General features: G+C 41.3%; 3 protein-coding genes across 5 annotated transcripts; 1 reads left to right on the top strand and 2 right to left on the bottom strand.

Moving 5' to 3' along the window:
* LOC108147510 (cleavage and polyadenylation specificity factor subunit 6) lies at positions 1-6,545 on the bottom strand. 3 transcript variants are annotated; one of them, XM_017274081.2, is made up of 7 exons: positions 6,143-6,545; positions 4,996-5,715; positions 4,001-4,141; positions 3,283-3,749; positions 2,581-2,880; positions 2,444-2,512; positions 1-1,876 (listed from the first exon to the last, which is right to left on the bottom strand). In XM_017274081.2, exons 1-7 carry the CDS (start codon positions 6,206-6,208, stop codon positions 1,681-1,683), a joined length of 1,959 nt encoding a protein of 652 aa, XP_017129570.1. In that variant the 5' UTR covers positions 6,209-6,545; the 3' UTR covers positions 1-1,680. The 3 variants fall into 3 exon arrangements, with proteins under 3 accessions (XP_017129570.1, XP_017129571.1, XP_017129573.1); XM_017274082.2 differs by having other exon boundaries at positions 2,444-2,509; XM_017274084.2 differs by lacking the exon at positions 4,001-4,141.
* Positions 6,546-9,864: 3,319 nt separating this feature from the next.
* Positions 9,865-10,315, bottom strand: LOC108147424. The gene is made up of 2 exons (XM_017273881.1): positions 10,115-10,315; positions 9,865-10,056 (listed from the first exon to the last, which is right to left on the bottom strand). Exons 1-2 carry the CDS (start codon positions 10,209-10,211, stop codon positions 9,914-9,916), a joined length of 240 nt encoding a protein of 79 aa, XP_017129370.1. The 5' UTR covers positions 10,212-10,315; the 3' UTR covers positions 9,865-9,913.
* Positions 10,316-13,125: 2,810 nt separating this feature from the next.
* Positions 13,126-14,751, top strand: LOC108147426 (cyclic nucleotide-gated cation channel beta-1). Its single transcript, XM_017273882.1, has 2 exons — positions 13,126-13,532; positions 14,322-14,751. The coding sequence occupies exons 1-2, from the start codon at positions 13,126-13,128 to the stop codon at positions 14,749-14,751; spliced, it is 837 nt and encodes a 278-aa protein (XP_017129371.1).
* Positions 14,752-16,653: the final 1,902 nt, after the last annotated feature.

The raw sequence follows: 16,653 nt of genomic DNA, 5'->3' as shown, positions 1-16,653 counted from the left end.
TAATAAAATAAGTTTTTTATTTTGCGCTAGATCCAAACAAGTCAATTGACGTATTTTCTAAAAACATAGTGCAAAGTTATAGGTATTTTGTAAATCATAAAGTATATCCAGGATTTGACTTAAGATCCTCTTAATTATTTGTAAAACAAAGGATCTCCAAAAAGTTTACAAACTATATATAGAGTCCCATAGAAATAGGACAACTTTACCTGATATGGCATGACTTAACAGACAGTATTCGTTTCTATATGTAATTTCATATGTACTTTGTTTCATCAATATCACAATCTCAGTCAAAAATTGTAAGCTCATAATACTCATAACACCTTTAGGCTCCCGCTCTGCGGAGAGTTACAGGTACTTTTAAATCGTAGAGTTGCGTATACAGAGGTGTAATTGTAATTCGGGTTTAGTGCGACATGATCTTAGTCGAGTATCGTTTACAAAATGTATGTACAAATAAAAAGTAAAGCTAAAATTTAAAAAAGTAAAATGTAGATGATACAATTGGAAAGCTAAGTTTAGTAAAATGAGCCGCGAGTAGTACAGTATCTCGGTGGGATCTAAACAACTTCGTTTTTTCTTTGAATCTATGTTAGGAACTACATCAAATTCGAGCGTTAGTAAAGTAAACTACGCTAAATGCGTTTAGGACTTGTTTATAGACTAATTTAGTCTAAAGTTATCGTATTTTGCCAAAAAATCATACACTCGACTTATTCTATACAAACATATTTCACTATGGATTCCCCATCCGTATTTGAGGATGGGGTCAGTCGGCATTCAAATGCTACAATTCCACTCACACTCAGTCACAGGCACACAACTATGATCGACTTAAATTTATATGATAAATAAAAACATGTTTAAACAAATGCATGGGGGATGTTTACAACAAAAGAATCGCGAAATCATTGAAAATACATTAGGCCTAACGATTTTCAGCCTCAGTCGGCGGAATGATTTTGTTAATATAACAATTTCAATTTTAATTGCACGCACAAGTGCAATAATAGTTTTGGTATTTTTACATACAATGTTGTTGTACAATTATAAATTCATTAACTAATAATTTTAGGTTTGGTTTTTGTAATAAGAGTACAAAAAGACACACAATTCAACACAGTTTTTGTAGATGGTTTTTTTTTCTGGAACAATTCTTTTTTCATACGTTTATGTTTTATTAAATAAACCGAAATTTTAGAGTACAATAATATTGAAATTCTGCTGCGACGGCGTTGCAGGACTGCTAGGTGTTTGTTGTTTGATGATCCAGTGCCCACCAATGTCTAAAACGTCCAACGCTAGATGTCCCATTGCCTCCTCGACCGATCCTCCTGCTGCTTACTTCGGTGTCGCTTTTGCTGCTGCCAGGATGCTGGGATGAGAAGTCGGAGATATCCAGAGGCAGTCCTCGTCCGTCGTTGGTAAAATCTTGTCAGCATTTCGGCTTATTTTAGTATGTCTAGGAGAACTATGCTGTATGCCATATTCATATCCTACGTATTGGTAATGTTAGATACAAATCGAAAATCTGTTAATTGTGGCTAGCTTGTCCTCCCACAAAGCTGCGGCTTATTGTTTGTTAATAGAGTGTGTTTAGTTATCTGTTATCTGCGTTTCATCTTTACTCTTGATTACGATCCACTGGCGCTGCTCGAACTCCTCCATTTACGGCAGTCAATGCCGGGAACGGTGCTCCTCGCGCCTGTCGCGGTCGCGCTCCCTCTCGCGGTCACGGTCCCGATCCCGATCCCGCCGCTCCCGGTCCGAGGAGCGGTATCGCTCGCGGTCCTCATAGTAGCGCTTCGATGATGGCGCCTCTGCAGCCTCGGCGACCACGGGCTCCGGTGACTTTCGCGGACGTACCGATCGGCTGTTGTCGGAGAATGGGATGCAAATTAACTTTCTGTTCACACTTGGAATTAAAGAATAATTCGCCTGCTATTTTCACATTTGGTTGGACGTATCGTGAGTCTTTCAATTAATTTAAGCTTATTAAGCTAACACATTTCAGAATGTATTTTCGTTTCAAACATTTCTCTCTATTTTTTGGTGGAGATTTTTAAGTTTTAGATACTGAAAGTTCTTTGCAAGGAACCTACTACTTAAGGTTTGTTTAGTTTCTTTTTTCTTAATGATTTGACATTTTTTAAAAATATAAAATGCAATAAGATAAATACATTACACTTTTTATCAATGGAAGATTATACAAGTAATGTTAAAAAATAAACGTTTTACGTTTTACAAATAAGTCTTAGACTTCACAAATTTTGAATTTTTCTGAGTTTTACTGCAAAAATACATCAGAAAATCGGTTTTAAAATCAAATTTTGACATGTGGTTATGAGAGCAAAGTTATTAAATGTAGAAAAATAAATAATTTATCTCCAACTTTTAAATGAGACAGCGAAACGAATTATATGCAGTCGAATTTCTTTACCTGTCATCTCTGTAGTGATCTGGAGCCTGACGTTCCCTTTCTCTGCTGCGTGACCGCTCCCGATAGCTGCTGCAAAGCCATAAAAGTTGTACGTATGTTTATGTGAACATTAAATGATGTCATAATATTGAGCTTACCCGCCATCACGCTCACGCTCACGATCCCGATCGCGTTCTCGCTCCCGAGAACGCTCGCGGTACCTCGAAGTGGATCGCTCACGCCGTTGCCGGCTGCGATGGGATCGCTCCCTGGACCGCGACCTCTCGCGCCTGTTGTAGCTCTTGGCCTCGATGCCGTGCAGCGTGTCCTGCAGCGAGCTGATCAGGATCTTGCAGCGCTCGTCATGCGCAACCTTGGACTGTTTGATCAGCGAAATGGCTGTGACCAGCGTTTCGATGGCGCTCGAATATTCTCCAGCGGCCGCATCAGAAACAGCTCTGAAATCATAGAATTGGAACGCATAAATTAGCATAGAAAACGGGCTTCTCGAAAGTGTTAACAAAAAACCGCAACGCAAACAAAGGTACGAGGAAAGATTTTTCAATAAAACAAAGTAAAATCTTTGAAATGAACGAATTGTTATGCGATGAATTGTAATTAATTTAATTTTGATGCAGACTCTTTTTTAATTTTAACTTTAAACATTGTTTTTTAATTCGACTCATGTTTGAACCACGCAATGAATTTGTAATAAAATAAATAGTGTATGACCCAATTTGTTAACCATGTTTGAAGATTGATATTATGTTAAAATTAATATGATTAACTTTTTCAGTCGTCTGATAGTCGTAATTAAATTATAATAATTTCATAAAAATTCGCGGACTTTTAGCACTCACCTGGCGATCGCTGAACTGCTGACTGTGCGATTTCTGCTCATCACCTCCTCGAACTCCACCTCCGTCAGTTGTGGACCCATCTGCTGAGGGTCGGGGAAGGGACCCGGTGGCTTACCCTGCGGTGGCGGCCACGGACCACGCGGTCCATGCTGGGCGAACTGAGGCGGCGGTCCGTGCTGCGGCGGCATGTTCATGCCCTGTTGCGGTGGCATGTTCATGCCAGGCTGTGGACCGGGGGCTCCGTGGGGCGGGCCACCCATGCCCGGATGCTGGGCAGGGCCGCCGGGCTGGTTGAAGAACGCCGGATTCACGTGGGGTGCGGGGGCGCCGTGCGGTCCGCCCTGTCCTGGCGCTGGCGGAAGGCCGCGAGGTGGGCCCTGCGGCGGGAAACCACCGTGCATGGGCGGACGGCGCCAGTCGGGACCCGGCGGACCCCTTACGGGCATGCCCATGGGTCCTCCTTGGAACTGCAAGGCGAAAATATTGGGATTAGTTACTGTTCCTGAGGAGGGCATACATGTCTTAGCTAGGATATGAGTGGGTGTTGCATGGACTGATCTGTGGAATTACTTTAAATGTTCTGAATACATCGCTTAAGACTAAGTTAACTAAGGTTAACTTAAGTTCGGTTAGTCTTCGTTTCTCTCTCGGTTTCTTGCTTTAGAGTATATAGTAATGGCATAGATTACAAAGGACTCAGTGCTTTGGGGATTGTTACCATTGGTCGTTGAGGCGGTCCGTTCGGTGGACCTGGTCGTGGTCCGCCTGGCCGCTGACCTGGCCATTGGCCCTGCGCTGACGGATACCGGGGTGGCGGCTGTTGGTTGCCCATGAGCCCGCCTTGCGGATGCATCGGCGGCTATATTAATACGTATTACGTTTATGTTGGAGTAGTAGTTGTTGTTGTGGGGTAGAAGTGTGCGTAAGCGTTGTCAAAGACATGGAATAGAACGTAAATCGTAATACATAAACATTTTGTATAACAATAGCGGTTTTTTTTTTACAATTACAGATACTCGTAAGAAGATACATTAACAGAATTAAATCAAAAGGTATAGCCTAATTGGGGGCACTTAATGCCTTTCTGACGCTCGATTTCAAATTATTACAGTTTTTTTGTTCATGACTAAGGGTTTATAACTAATGCAAAGAAAAATAATAGAATACAAAATGTCTTACGCTGAGGAGTGCTACGAAAATTGCTCTGAAATAATCATATATAAACCGAAATAATTTACTATATAAAGTACTTAAAATCATAAACACCAACAAACTTAGAAACTTAGTACGTACGACAGCTTGAGTTTAGTTTAAAAATGTACAAAATTTTAAGAACAGTGTTGGAACTCAACCATTTATAAATCACATAACAAGTCACATAATTTTTTTTTGTTGCTAGAAACTTGTTTGTACGAAGGCATGAGTTTAGTTTACAAAAAAGTGTACAAAAGAACTGTGAGAAACTGTCGAATAGTTAGAACGATCAACAGCAATATGATATATTCGTCTATAAACTACATATCAAGTCGTATAACTAGGTTTTCTAATTTTACTTAAGTAAGGAAATTTTGCATTCAGAACAATTTTGATGAAAATCGGAAAATTATAAAATGTGTAGGAATGTAGAAACAAAACAAATAAGACCCGAGCGGTGTTTCTACGAACAATGAGACCTATTAGGGCAATGCGGGGGCCAGTGAAATGAAAACACACCTGCATTCGTGGAGGTCCGGAGTTGGGTCCGCCCACCTGGGGCACCTGCGACATGTGCTGCGGCCGGTACTGGCCCGGCTGCATGATGGTGTTCATACCCCGCGGCGGATGGCCAGGCGGTCCACCTCCCTGCGGTCCGCCCGGATGTCCAGAGGGCATTGGTCCGCCACCCATGCTGGGCGGTGCCGGACCCCTCGGTGGTCCATTCTGCTGCGGCGGCGGGACCGGGCGCGTCTTCTGCAGACTCTCGAACTGGGTGAGCGCCTGCTTGCTGGGGTACGTGACCACCGGTGCCTGGCCGTGCATCTCCTTCTTGGGCAGCTGGTCAAGCACGGCGCGCAGGCTGGACTCCGAACCGAGCGAGATGACGCTGAAGCCCTTCGACTGCCCATTGGCCCGGTTCTCGAAGAACTTCACCTCCTGCAGATCATTCACACCAATGTCCCGCAGCGAATTGGCGATGTCCTGGTCGGTGGTCCACCAGGTGAGATTACCCACGTACAGCTGGTAGCGGCGGTTCATGGTCGGAGTGAGGCTACCACCGCTCTGATGGTAAACTCCATTAGGACCGCCTGAAATCCGTTCGCCCGAGTCCCCGGAGCCCGGTCCGGCTGCTCCATCTGCGGACGGCGTGCCGCCGCCCCCACCACCGGAAGCGGCAGCCTCTGTGGGACCGCCTATGTCATCGTACAAGTCCACGCCATCGCCACCAAATTCGTCCTGTAAGGAAAAAGAAAGTTAGTGTATGGGTTAACGAAAAGTGAGCAGGTTATTTTGCAGAACAACTAAATGGAAAAAAAAAATGAATATAATTTGGTTACTCATCATTCCTTTCTTTCCTTTAAATTAAATGAATTCCTTAATTTCAGCTTCTAGATTAACATGTGTCTGAATTTTCAAGCTAAAATTTAAGAAGTCTAATCTCGAAAACACCATGTGTTTAAATCCTCCCTAGCTTTTAAGGCAGCATGAGCTTAGATATATGTTGCTATAACCAAGATTTAAGAACTCATGTTTGAAGGTTACTACTTGCTGAATCCCCTCAAAATAGCGTTCACCCCTTAACGACTTTTTTCGGCACATCGATCCACCCTAGTGTATACATACACACGCGCCCGGAAAGGGACTCCTTTTTTCGGTGGCTTACCTGAGCCTGCCCGGCAAAGTCCTTGTCTAGGTCCTCCGCGTACAGATCCAAGACCACGTCGGCCATGTTGAGCCGGAAAATGAACTCTTGCTAGGCGTAATAACTGATTTTTCGCCGCTTTTCCAACTTTCGCACGCACACACACACTCGGCACTCGTTCCGTCTCTGTCGCACTCGCACTCACGCTTCGTACAGTTTTCAGAGCAAGCCGGAGCAAAACCGGCGTGCTTCTCCTCGCTTTTACCGGGGAATCTCTCCCTCAAAACAATTAGCAAGATAATTGCCTTTGCTCGTAGTCGTCCGTGGATGAAATCTAAAACTATTTACATTCTACTCGAGCACGAACTATTTTCTCCAATCTTGCGAAAAAATTGTCAGCGTAAAATGGCGGACAGTGTGACCGCGGAACTATCGATAATTTATACCGTCCGGCGCTAAAAATATACTATTTATATTTTGGTAAATATACCATAAAATGAATACCAGACAAATGGATGATGTCTTAGCTAAATGTGGAGGATGTCTCCACTATATACCGAATTATCGATTGCTTAATCAAATTTGAATTTTTAAAAACGACCGTTTTACCGGTATACAAGTGGGAGTGGGGTTTTTAAATTGGATTTGTCTAAATTTGAAGTTGAACAACGTTAAAATCTCTAGGTCTAGTTTACTATTGTTCAACTCTTTAAAGGATCGTGAAAGGACCGAACAAGGACCTACTAAGGTTCCACTTAGGATCCTAGAAATAAAAACAATGAATTTAAATATAGTAGTTTTATAGAATATGTTACTTAAAATTAGTTTACTTAAAATAATCAACATCAAAATATCATATATAAATCATACCATAAAATGTTGCAATCATGTTTCTACCAACCTTACATTAAATGAATATGCATAACACAAATAAAAAGACCACTTCCTTTAGACCACCATCAAGCACATATTAATTAGCATAAATTACAATTGCTGCATAAAGCCATGCATAAATTACATTTGCAGACCCAAATGGACGCTGGCCGTGTCACTTGCACAACTAGACAGCGCACTTGGCCAAAGCTCCAAATTTAGAATTTAAATATAGCAATTAAGCTGATTTATGCAGCCCGTCCGCAAGTTACAATAATTGCTGCTAACAACTCGGGTCTCCGAAATCTTCGAGCTTAACTGAAGGCTGGAGGCTGGGAACCCAAGAGAATTGTGGCGCCGACTACTTGGCAACCTGTATGCAAATGTGTGGGGAAAAATTGGAAAAAATCAAGACAACATTTTTTACTCGCGCATGTAAATAAAAAACCCATATCCCGAAATCTAGTGCATGAATAACCACGTTATTCTTGTTTCTCTTTTTTTTTTGTTTTTATTTAGTGTTCCACCTGGTATTTAGTATTTAACTTTAACTTTTTCACTCACATGTGTTAGCCGCGTTAATGAATTGCCTTAAATGTCAATTACCACTGGCTTTTATCGTCGAATCTCAACAAACGGCAAATATAATTGGTGCTCTCGCCTCGTGCGATTGTGTGTTTAATTACTGTCGTCTGTTTAACTGCTTTTTAATTACGATCTTTATAGATGTTTCTGCCAGCAATACAGCGAGTCTCAAACCTTCGCATTTGTATTGTAATTGAGTTATTGGAAATTGGACTTTTATTATTTTCATATATTTGCCAGGTGGGCGGCTCTTCGCAAAGCCACTACGCAGTTGGAAATTGGCTGATGTTGGAGGCGAAGGTGCAGCCAAATTAAATTCTTGGCTAATCACTGACATTTCTGGGGCAAAGCTGCAATTAAAGGTGCGTCGTTGGAAGGGAAAGGGGATGTGTTTTAGTATGGATAATTTTTTAAGAACGAGAAAATATTTTTTTAATAAATACAAATTTATTCAAGAAATAATAGATGGGTTTCCTTTAAAAAAAGTATAATTTAGTTTCTTTAGCCGCTTTAAATATTTTTTCTCTATGTTTTTATAAAGGTTTCTTGTAGTGAAACATATATTCAAGGCCAAAATGTTAATAGACAAATATGTTTAAAAAGGATATAAGCACCAAGATTAAGAACATTTTTATTCAGATAGTCTATACAAATAAATTTCAGTGTAAGCTTAAAGATGGTTTCTATGAACCTGTAATAATATAATAAAAACTCTCCCTTCCGAAATATTCTCATGTTTATTACTCATACGCCGTGTGGCCTTTGCTTGCTTACATATTTACATAAATGTTGCATAAGTGTTATTTGATTTTTGTGATAATTTAGATCTACATAATGGCCACCACTTATATCTATTGCCCCCGTCGGCCATTTCGGACATGCGTAAGTCGTGTCAAAATTTATTGCGTGACCATTGGCGTGGATACTTTATCATAGAGCGGCACCGCTGCTACCAAAGTGCCAACTTGCAACTTCCAACTGCCCAGAAGCCGTCGAGCACTTGGTTGGCCAAGTCGGTGTTCCGCACTGCCAGTTGGGCAATGAATACCCAAAGCAGAGCGGGCCAGAACATAAATCTCACACTCACTCACACCAGAGTTGGCCATCAAGTGCACCTACACAGCCATGCCATTCGATTTGACTCGATTCGATTCTATTCGATTCGATTCGGTCCTGGCCAAGTGTCGAGGTGCCAATTAAGGCTACACACTGCTGGGTATTTTGACCAGATCATACCCCGCTGCATGGATACTTTTTTACTGCAGTGCAGCGCAGCTTTTTTGAGCAGCCAAAATGGACCAGGCCGAGTGTCATTTGATTCTTGTGGCAGGCTGGCGGCGTTTCATGCGCCTTTGACATGCAACCAGGGTCCGAGTCCAAAGCTCCATGCCGAGTCGGCACAGTTTACACGAATCAGCAATAGCAACAATAACAGCAACAACAGCCAACAAAAACAAAAACAAAAACGAAAAAAAATTACGAAATTTGTCGTCTGACAAAAAGCTTAGAAAACGATATAAATTAAATTTACGATTTTGGTGCTCATTAAATGTTCACAACTTTGGGCCCAGCGAGGCATTTTTTTTTTTTTGTTCGCTTTCGGTTGCAAAATTAGAACATCGCTTTGGGAAATCGCCAAAATGCAGTTAATTGTTTTTCGAGCTCTTGTTACAGTTTCTTTTTTCTCGCGAATGTCACAAATTGAATAATGTCTTAATTGCGAAGCGGAGTTTCGGAGAACATTCAAACATGCAGGCCGTTTGCAATTGTTTGGCGCAGTTTAAGGCGACTAATTACGTGCCGATCCGGTGATCGGGCTATTGTATAATCGTGCCGTTTGATATATATCCTGGCACAGCTGGCCGATCCCGAAAAAAAAGTGAAAGGCAAACATGCAACGCCCACTTCTCACCGGGATACTGGGCCATTCGGCCATTCGGCCACTCGGCCACTCGGTGCCCAAGTATAACTAGATTATTATATAATTGTTACCATTTGACTAATTTGCCTCGGGGCCAGATAAAAGCCGAGAGAGAAACAAGGAAAGCGACTCTAGAAAGGCGGCAAAAGGAGTTCGAATCTGGCCAACTGGTGGCCATTTGCCATGTCACGGTGCAATCGCACCACTGACCAACTTATGCGGCTTTGGCCAGCCAGTCCGACAACCGGCTCCCAGCTGAGCCACTCCGAATATGGGTCACCGACGTGAGCTAATCTATGCACCAGATGCAATCTTAATTGCCAATCAACTAACGGAGGCGAACAGGATAAAAAAAGTGTGAAAGTGAAATTCAAACCAAGAGCAACAGCTTTAATTCCTCTCTTAATTCGAATCTAAAATCTGGAATGCATTCGTCCCGGAAAGTTATGAGCTCTGTGGCAGCGACTCAGTCTGCTGAACCACTTTATATAGCCTCTTTTGGTATGGAACTGTAAAGGACTCTGGAAATCCCTCAGGCCAGCTTGTTGCTCAGAAGCTAAACGGATTTAAAAATTAATATATATTCAATTTTGGAGACAACATTGAACACTTACTCTTGCGTTTTGAATCGTTCTTCTCAGAATGCGTGCTGCGAGTTGGTTGCCAGACACTTGGCAAGTTTATTATGACCAGACGTGATAGGCAAATCATTGCAAAAAACTAATAAAACATAAACTAATTTACTATTACAATTTAACCGATAATCTTCGTTTCAGTTTTCGTATGTTGAATTCTGTGTAAAAGGAAACTGAATGAAAATGCTTAGGCCAACTGATTGAGTAAACTTTTCCCGCTTCGCTTTCATTAAACGCGTGTGAGTTTTGCAATCGAGAGTGTAGAGAAGCTGACCAGGCTAAGACTCGTTCCAGATCGAGATCTCGGTTCCCGTCTCCATCTCCATCCCAATCCCAATCCCCATCCCCATCCCCGACTACGTTTTGGTTGGTGCAAATGAAATGGAAAACGAAGCCAAAGCGGGTTTTGCTCGAAATGGGGCAGAAGCCGGCACAGCGATTCCTTACATAACCGGCCATAGAAAAAGCACACATATGCACTTAGCTTCATTTTGCGAGCAGTTTTGCAACCACAGATTTAGTCTAGAAGATGGTCCAAGCGCAACAGCATGTATTCCTTCTTACATGAAATGGTTGACTAAAGAGATTATTTCATTTTCAACAAATTTGTATTTTAAAAAATAAGTATCATAAAAGTATAAGTTTTAAAATGTGAAATTAAACAATTTTCTATCAGGATGTTTTTAACTGACTTGTTAAGTACAACATTTATTGAACGGTCAATTTAACCAAATTATCAGTTTTTAAAAAGCAATTATGTGTAAGCTTATAAATAGCTACACAAAAAATTATAATTAATAAAAGTATAAAGATATTAATATTATTACTTATCTTTAATTTAATGCAATTTACTAATAATTCTCTTATATTAATATTGTAAAATTTAGTAGTAAAATTTTAAACATGTGCAGTGAAAATTTTTAATTTATTTGTTTATTAAAATAGTTCGATTTTTTAAAATTATTTAAGCGGTTTTTTTTACCGTTTTTTCTGAACATTTTTGTAGAAAAAAACTTCTAAACAAAATAAAAACATAATTTACTATGTCCAAAAACCTCTAAAACTTTCTATCAAGTACTTTCATTCAAATAAAATTTCCAAAAATTGCCTTAAATTGTATGGGTTACACTGAACTAGCCTCTTAAGGGCACTCAATTTTCAGAGTGTAAAAGCACAGTGGCATGTGCAATTTATCTGGCCGCAGAGATCTTTCCTGGGTGCCTAGGATACCACAGTTAGTGGGTCGTTGTCAGCCGCAAAAAAAAACAGATTCAGAGTCAGTCGCAGTCTCAGTTGCGTTTGCAGAGGCAGTAGCAACATGACTCGCTGGCATGTGGCTTAGTTTCGCTTTAATAGCGCCGACTGACAGGCATTTGCATTGCGCCATTTCTAAGTCATAATGCAGTGACACATTTGTTGCGTGTTAGGCAGCCGCTAAAGGGCAAACGAGCTGCGTCTTAATTACGTTAATGGCAGCCAAAAAAGATACTCGCGTTGAGGCGATCCATGTGCGATTCTCGTTGCCTCAGCAAGCTCAGCAAACACAGCTAGTCAGTGGCTCAGTAGCTACGGCAATAGCATTTGTGTAATGTGGGTAATTAAGCGACGCTTTCTGCGCACACCGATGCACCCAACGAGTTTTCCCACGATGGCCACTCAAGTCCCAATCCAAGCCCCCCTCAATGGCCGACTACTGTGCGCATGCGCACAACAAACAGCCGCCAAGTACCAGAGGCCAATGATATATGCATTTTTCAACTATACCCAACAATGGCTGCCTCTGCGCGCGTTGCTTATAAATTAGAAGCAGCCGAAATAATAGCCATATTTTGCCTGCTTTTCGCCGGTTTTGGTTTGCTTTTTCGGACGTTTTTTTTTCTACATTTTTCTCCTTTTGCCAGACCCTCAGAAAAAGGTCAAAGCTTCAACGGCTGCAGCTGCGCTTGGTTTATCTTGGCCATCGTCGGTTGTTCCATGTTTCGATAATTTGGCCACTTGCACAGGGGGAAAATTTTATCACTTGCCATCAACACCTTTATAGTCATTATTTAGGAAGATGTGAAACCAGTCAACAGTTTTTTACTTAAAACTTAATTAATGGTTAAGAAACAACAGTTTATATTATTACATATATTTATTAAATGAAAATGAAGGTGTGAAACCAAACAACAGTTTTTACCAGTGATTTTTTATTACTTAAAATGTTATAAATGGTTAGGTAAGAACACATTTATATTAGCTTTATTAAAAAATAAAGATTAAAAGACTTACGAATCACTATAAAGTTGTGTAAAATAATTCAAAAAGCTTAAATAGTTTGCCTTAAAGATTACCGTATAAAAACCGCATTATTAATTAATTCCTATTGTCTAAAAAAAATGCTGAGATAACTATTTAGAGTTAGGTTATCTATATTGTTCATCTAAGTAAATTGAATCTCAAGTAAAATCATTACTGAATAAACAAATAAATAAATAATTAATAAAATAGTTTTAAATAAACACATTAGATAAGAAACTACTATACATCTTAATAATTTTTCTCAGTGTGGCTAACTAGCCGGCAGACTGAACGCACTTAAAGCGATTTTCAAGCCAAACAAATTGCGCCGCGATGAGCGATGGTCAATCAGGGATCATGGCATTTAAGAGACGTTTCTAATCCCCTGCAGCTCTGACCCCCCTTTTTTTCGGTGGACCCATGCAAATCGATGACGTCAGGTGGGGGGCATTGTGTAAACCTTACTTGCGGGAATGCTGCAATTTGTGGCCAAGCACAACGTCATCGGTTGACCACATCCCTGCAGAGCTGCTGTTCCGCTTGGCCGCTTTCCACTGAAGCGCATAATTTCGCGGAAATGCTTGTGGCGGAGACATTTCTCCCCCAAAAACCGATGGCTATATAAATACCCGACGAGCGCGACACTTCACGCTTAGTATGCGAGAATCGGGGGATCGCCATCGCAGGGTTCCAGTCACCACCAGCCAGCCATGAAGAAGCGTCGCATAGCCACCAGCTCAGCTGGGGACATGGATGAATGTGGATTTGGACCCGAAGAGGCCAAGACCCCAACTCGTTTCGGCTTCCGCATTGCGTTGCGAAGAGAGGCACGCGTTTGCCACGCGGCGCGGCGCCTCAAAGATTTGCTGCCCCTGGTGGCGCTAATTGCTGGATTCGGAGTGATCGGCGCATGCGCAGCGGTTGGCTATTCCTACGCGAGATTCGAGGGTCCGGTGGCGGGGCCGGAGCACCTGGTCACCGTCCACGACGGACGCACCGTCGACTATGTGGCCCGGCCCGATTACAGCTTCGCCTATGGCGTCGAGGATGGCAATTCGCGCGTGCTGCAGAATCGCAAGGAGACACGGACAGGCGACGAGGTGCGCGGCGTCTACAGGTGAGTTCCCAGCCACTGGAAAGTGGTCGGTGGTCAGTGATCAGTGGTCACTGGCGATGGGATGAGATCGGATGGGGGGTGACGGGTTGGGAGACAACTTGTCAACGCATTCATTAGCGTCACACTGAGCTGAAATTGATATGGCATCGTGGCCACTTTAATACCACTCAACATCAGATACTGGCCACTGCTTGCTCTGAAAATAATAGAAACAAACACTTAGCTACATTACATATAATTACATAAATATTTACTTATTTGCATAACACTTTAAAAAAATAACGTGGTAAAATTCGGATCTCGTAGATTGTCGAAAAATAAGCTTGGCCTAATTAAGTGCTTAACTTATTAAAAAAGAATACTAAAAGTTGAAAATAATGTATTGATATTACTGACTGTTCAACAGTTACTAATCATTTTTTTAGAACACTTATTAATGTCTACATAAACTAATTTAGGTTAACAAGATAGAGTTTCCCCTTATGCGGAACAATTTATTTTTTTTTGGAAACAAAATAGGGTCAAAATACAAAAAGTAGTTTAAAAATTAAAGTTTTGAACCGCAATTGTTTTCTGACCCTTTAAATTATACAAAATATTAGCAACTTTAAATTTAAATATAGTCTTCACCACTTCATCACTTTCATGTCTTCTTCAAATTATTGTATGACCAGCTTGAACTGACTATTAATAACTACCAACTTGACACCTATAACATACCTACGAACATGCATTAATTGCCGCTTTGAATTAATTTTATTTATTTTTTATTCAATGGCCTCCACGCAGCGTAGTCGATCCGGATGGCACCTTGCGTGTGGTTAAATACACGGCCGACGATGCCAACGGCTTTCAGGCGGAGGTGATTACGAACGGTGTGAAAACTCTGCATGGCCATGGAGCCGAGGTCGATGCGGGTGGCGGTACGGTGGACAACCAAGTGAGACACGACAGCTCCGAAGCCCACGAAGCGGATGATGAGGAGGGCGAGGAACAGGAGGAGGAGGAGGCCCCTCACGCAGCTCCTCACAAGGGAAATGGGCAGTACAAGGTGCACGAGGACTACGACGAGGGCGGTGGCGGTGGCGAGGAAAAGGAAAAGGATGCAGAAGGGGAGGAGGAGGGAGACCACCAGGAGTACGAGGGCAGCAGCGAGGAAGGATACGTGGAGGCCGATGCTCACAGTCAGCAGGAGGAGGCCAGCAGCGAGGATTACTAAATGGGCATCTCGCACTATTATGAATCAATTAACTATATTTCTTATATTGTGATACAGCCAAAATAAACCACTCTAAATAATACAAAAATGTCAAATTAATAAAGGATCAGTATTTTAATACAAAAATCTAAATAAATATTTGCTTAGTAATTTTAAAATTATTTTGTTTTTATTAAAAATTCTTGAAACCTTTTATTGCAATAATGGTCACAGTATCTAGTTAAGATTTATAAAAATGTATTGAGTGTCCGTGCTCGAGTAAACAAAAAAAATTAATAATGAAGGTTATCTTTTTACTTTATGATTTAACTAATTTTAGTGTAACATTATCCTTTATTAAATAACTAGTAAATCTGATAGTTACGCCGTTTCAATTGAAATATATTTGCATAATCCCGAAACTCCTAAGCCGAAAGATTAAGAAATATAAATAAAACGCTAATTGAAATATCTGGCGAGCTTATGTTGCTGGTTCAACGGGGTTAAAGGCGGCAAGGGGGCGATTTTTACGCAACCACAACATCAACATCAACGTCAAGTGGATATACACACATAGAGTATATCGGCCAGGCCGTTGAAGCGTGTGCGTTCGAAGTGGACTCCATTGGAGCCCGACTCCGACTTTGATTCAATTTCGATCTCGATGTTGTTTTCTTTTTCCTTTTCATTTTCGTTTTCATTTTCATTTTCGCATGGACTCAATCAAGCGGGCCGATGGACAGGCAAGTTTGTTGCATGCTCGGAAAATCTATTTTCCCCCAGTATGCGTGATCCACTTTGGTCTGGCTGGTGGTTCCATTTCGTCACTCGCTTAATTTCAAACGCGCAAATGCGCAAAATCGCATTAAATGTGCGAAATGCAGAGAGCAGACTCGAAAGTGGATCAAACGACGTCTGGTTGTGGCAGCGATGCGGTAATAATGCTGAAATGCCAGGCAGCCTGACCAACTTGGCGTCGGTAATCTCACAATTGAGCCGGCGACAAAATTGGGCTGACGTCTGTAACCGGACCGGGCTAATTGACAGTCGACTTATGGTCCACTAATAACCCCTTGCAGACCCCATTAGCGGCATACTATTCAGAATGATAGACCGAAAACTCACCAAACATGGCTAGCATGCGTCTGTTTCGGACGTGCCAGAATCTTGCTGAAGGAAATGTTTTAATTAGCCAAAGTCATACGATGCCTAGGTGTAATGGGATGCCCAAAGAGTGTCGGAAGTAGTATCGGGATTATGTAATATCCAGCGGATGTGATCTTAGCGGATAAGGCGCGTTACGCATACGCAGCGTTGTGCAACGCCTTGAATTACACTGCGTGGAATGTGCGCTGCACTCACTTTCTAATTGAATCCATTGTCCAGTTAAACATAATGCCATAAAGCCAAAAGACCTTCAAGTTTCAATCACGAAAGAAACAAAAAAATCGCTTTGCCTACTGCATAAATCAAGCCACAAATCTATAACTGTCAAGTCATTTAAGCCAAGGGGTAAATTTAAGAAAAAGGTGATCAAGTCAAATGGTTCGACTAAACAATGACCAGTAGGGAACATTCGTAAAGTAATTAAAAAAAAAAATATCTGAGTTTTGTATTTAAATGTATCAATAAGGTTAAAATACATAAATAACTAACTGAAAAGTTGCATTTAAATTTGCAGTATCATAAGTTGTAGATAATTATTACTATTGTTGTTGTATTATTATTTTCTTAGCTATAAAACGAATATACCCCTACAGCCAAGGCTCAGTTATTCGAAAAACATGCAAAGTGCGTTTAAATGTTCAATAGATAACCATTACCCTCCGAGGCCCCGCCCTAACGGCCGCCCGCCCACATCAAACCATTGTCCAAACATAGGCAAACAAACTGCCAGATCGGCGGACATAAATCAAGATAAAA

The sequence above is a fragment of the Drosophila elegans genome, unplaced genomic scaffold (assembly GCF_018152505.1).
Source record: "Drosophila elegans isolate 14027-0461.03 unplaced genomic scaffold, ASM1815250v1 contig_208, whole genome shotgun sequence".
Classification (NCBI taxonomy): domain Eukaryota; kingdom Metazoa; phylum Arthropoda; class Insecta; order Diptera; family Drosophilidae; genus Drosophila; species Drosophila elegans.
The sequence above is the reverse complement of the archived record's forward strand: the minus strand, read 5'-3'. Positions and strand labels throughout refer to the sequence as shown.

What these genes read in the sequence shown, in the direction of transcription:
- LOC108147510 (XM_017274081.2), bottom strand. Translation starts at nt 6,208, where the DNA reads ATGGCCGACGTGGTCTTGGATCTGTACGCGGAGGACCTAGACAAGGAC. An exon ending in CCGGACCTCCACGAATGCAG is followed by an intron (nt 4,142 to 4,995) that starts GTGTGTTTTCAT and finishes GTATTAATATAG; the next exon opens with CCGCCGATGCATCCGCAAGG. An exon ending in GACCGCCTCAACGACCAATG is followed by an intron (nt 3,750 to 4,000) that starts GTAACAATCCCC and finishes TTCGCCTTGCAG; the next exon opens with TTCCAAGGAGGACCCATGGG.
- LOC108147424 (XM_017273881.1), bottom strand. Translation starts at nt 10,211, where the DNA reads ATGATTTGCCTATCACGTCTGGTCATAATAAACTTGCCAAGTGTCTGG. An exon ending in GAACGATTCAAAACGCAAGA is followed by an intron (nt 10,057 to 10,114) that starts GTAAGTGTTCAA and finishes AAATCCGTTTAG; the next exon opens with CTTCTGAGCAACAAGCTGGC.
- LOC108147426 (XM_017273882.1), top strand. Translation starts at nt 13,126, where the DNA reads ATGAAGAAGCGTCGCATAGCCACCAGCTCAGCTGGGGACATGGATGAA. An exon ending in GAGGTGCGCGGCGTCTACAG is followed by an intron (nt 13,533 to 14,321) that starts GTGAGTTCCCAG and finishes GCCTCCACGCAG; the next exon opens with CGTAGTCGATCCGGATGGCA.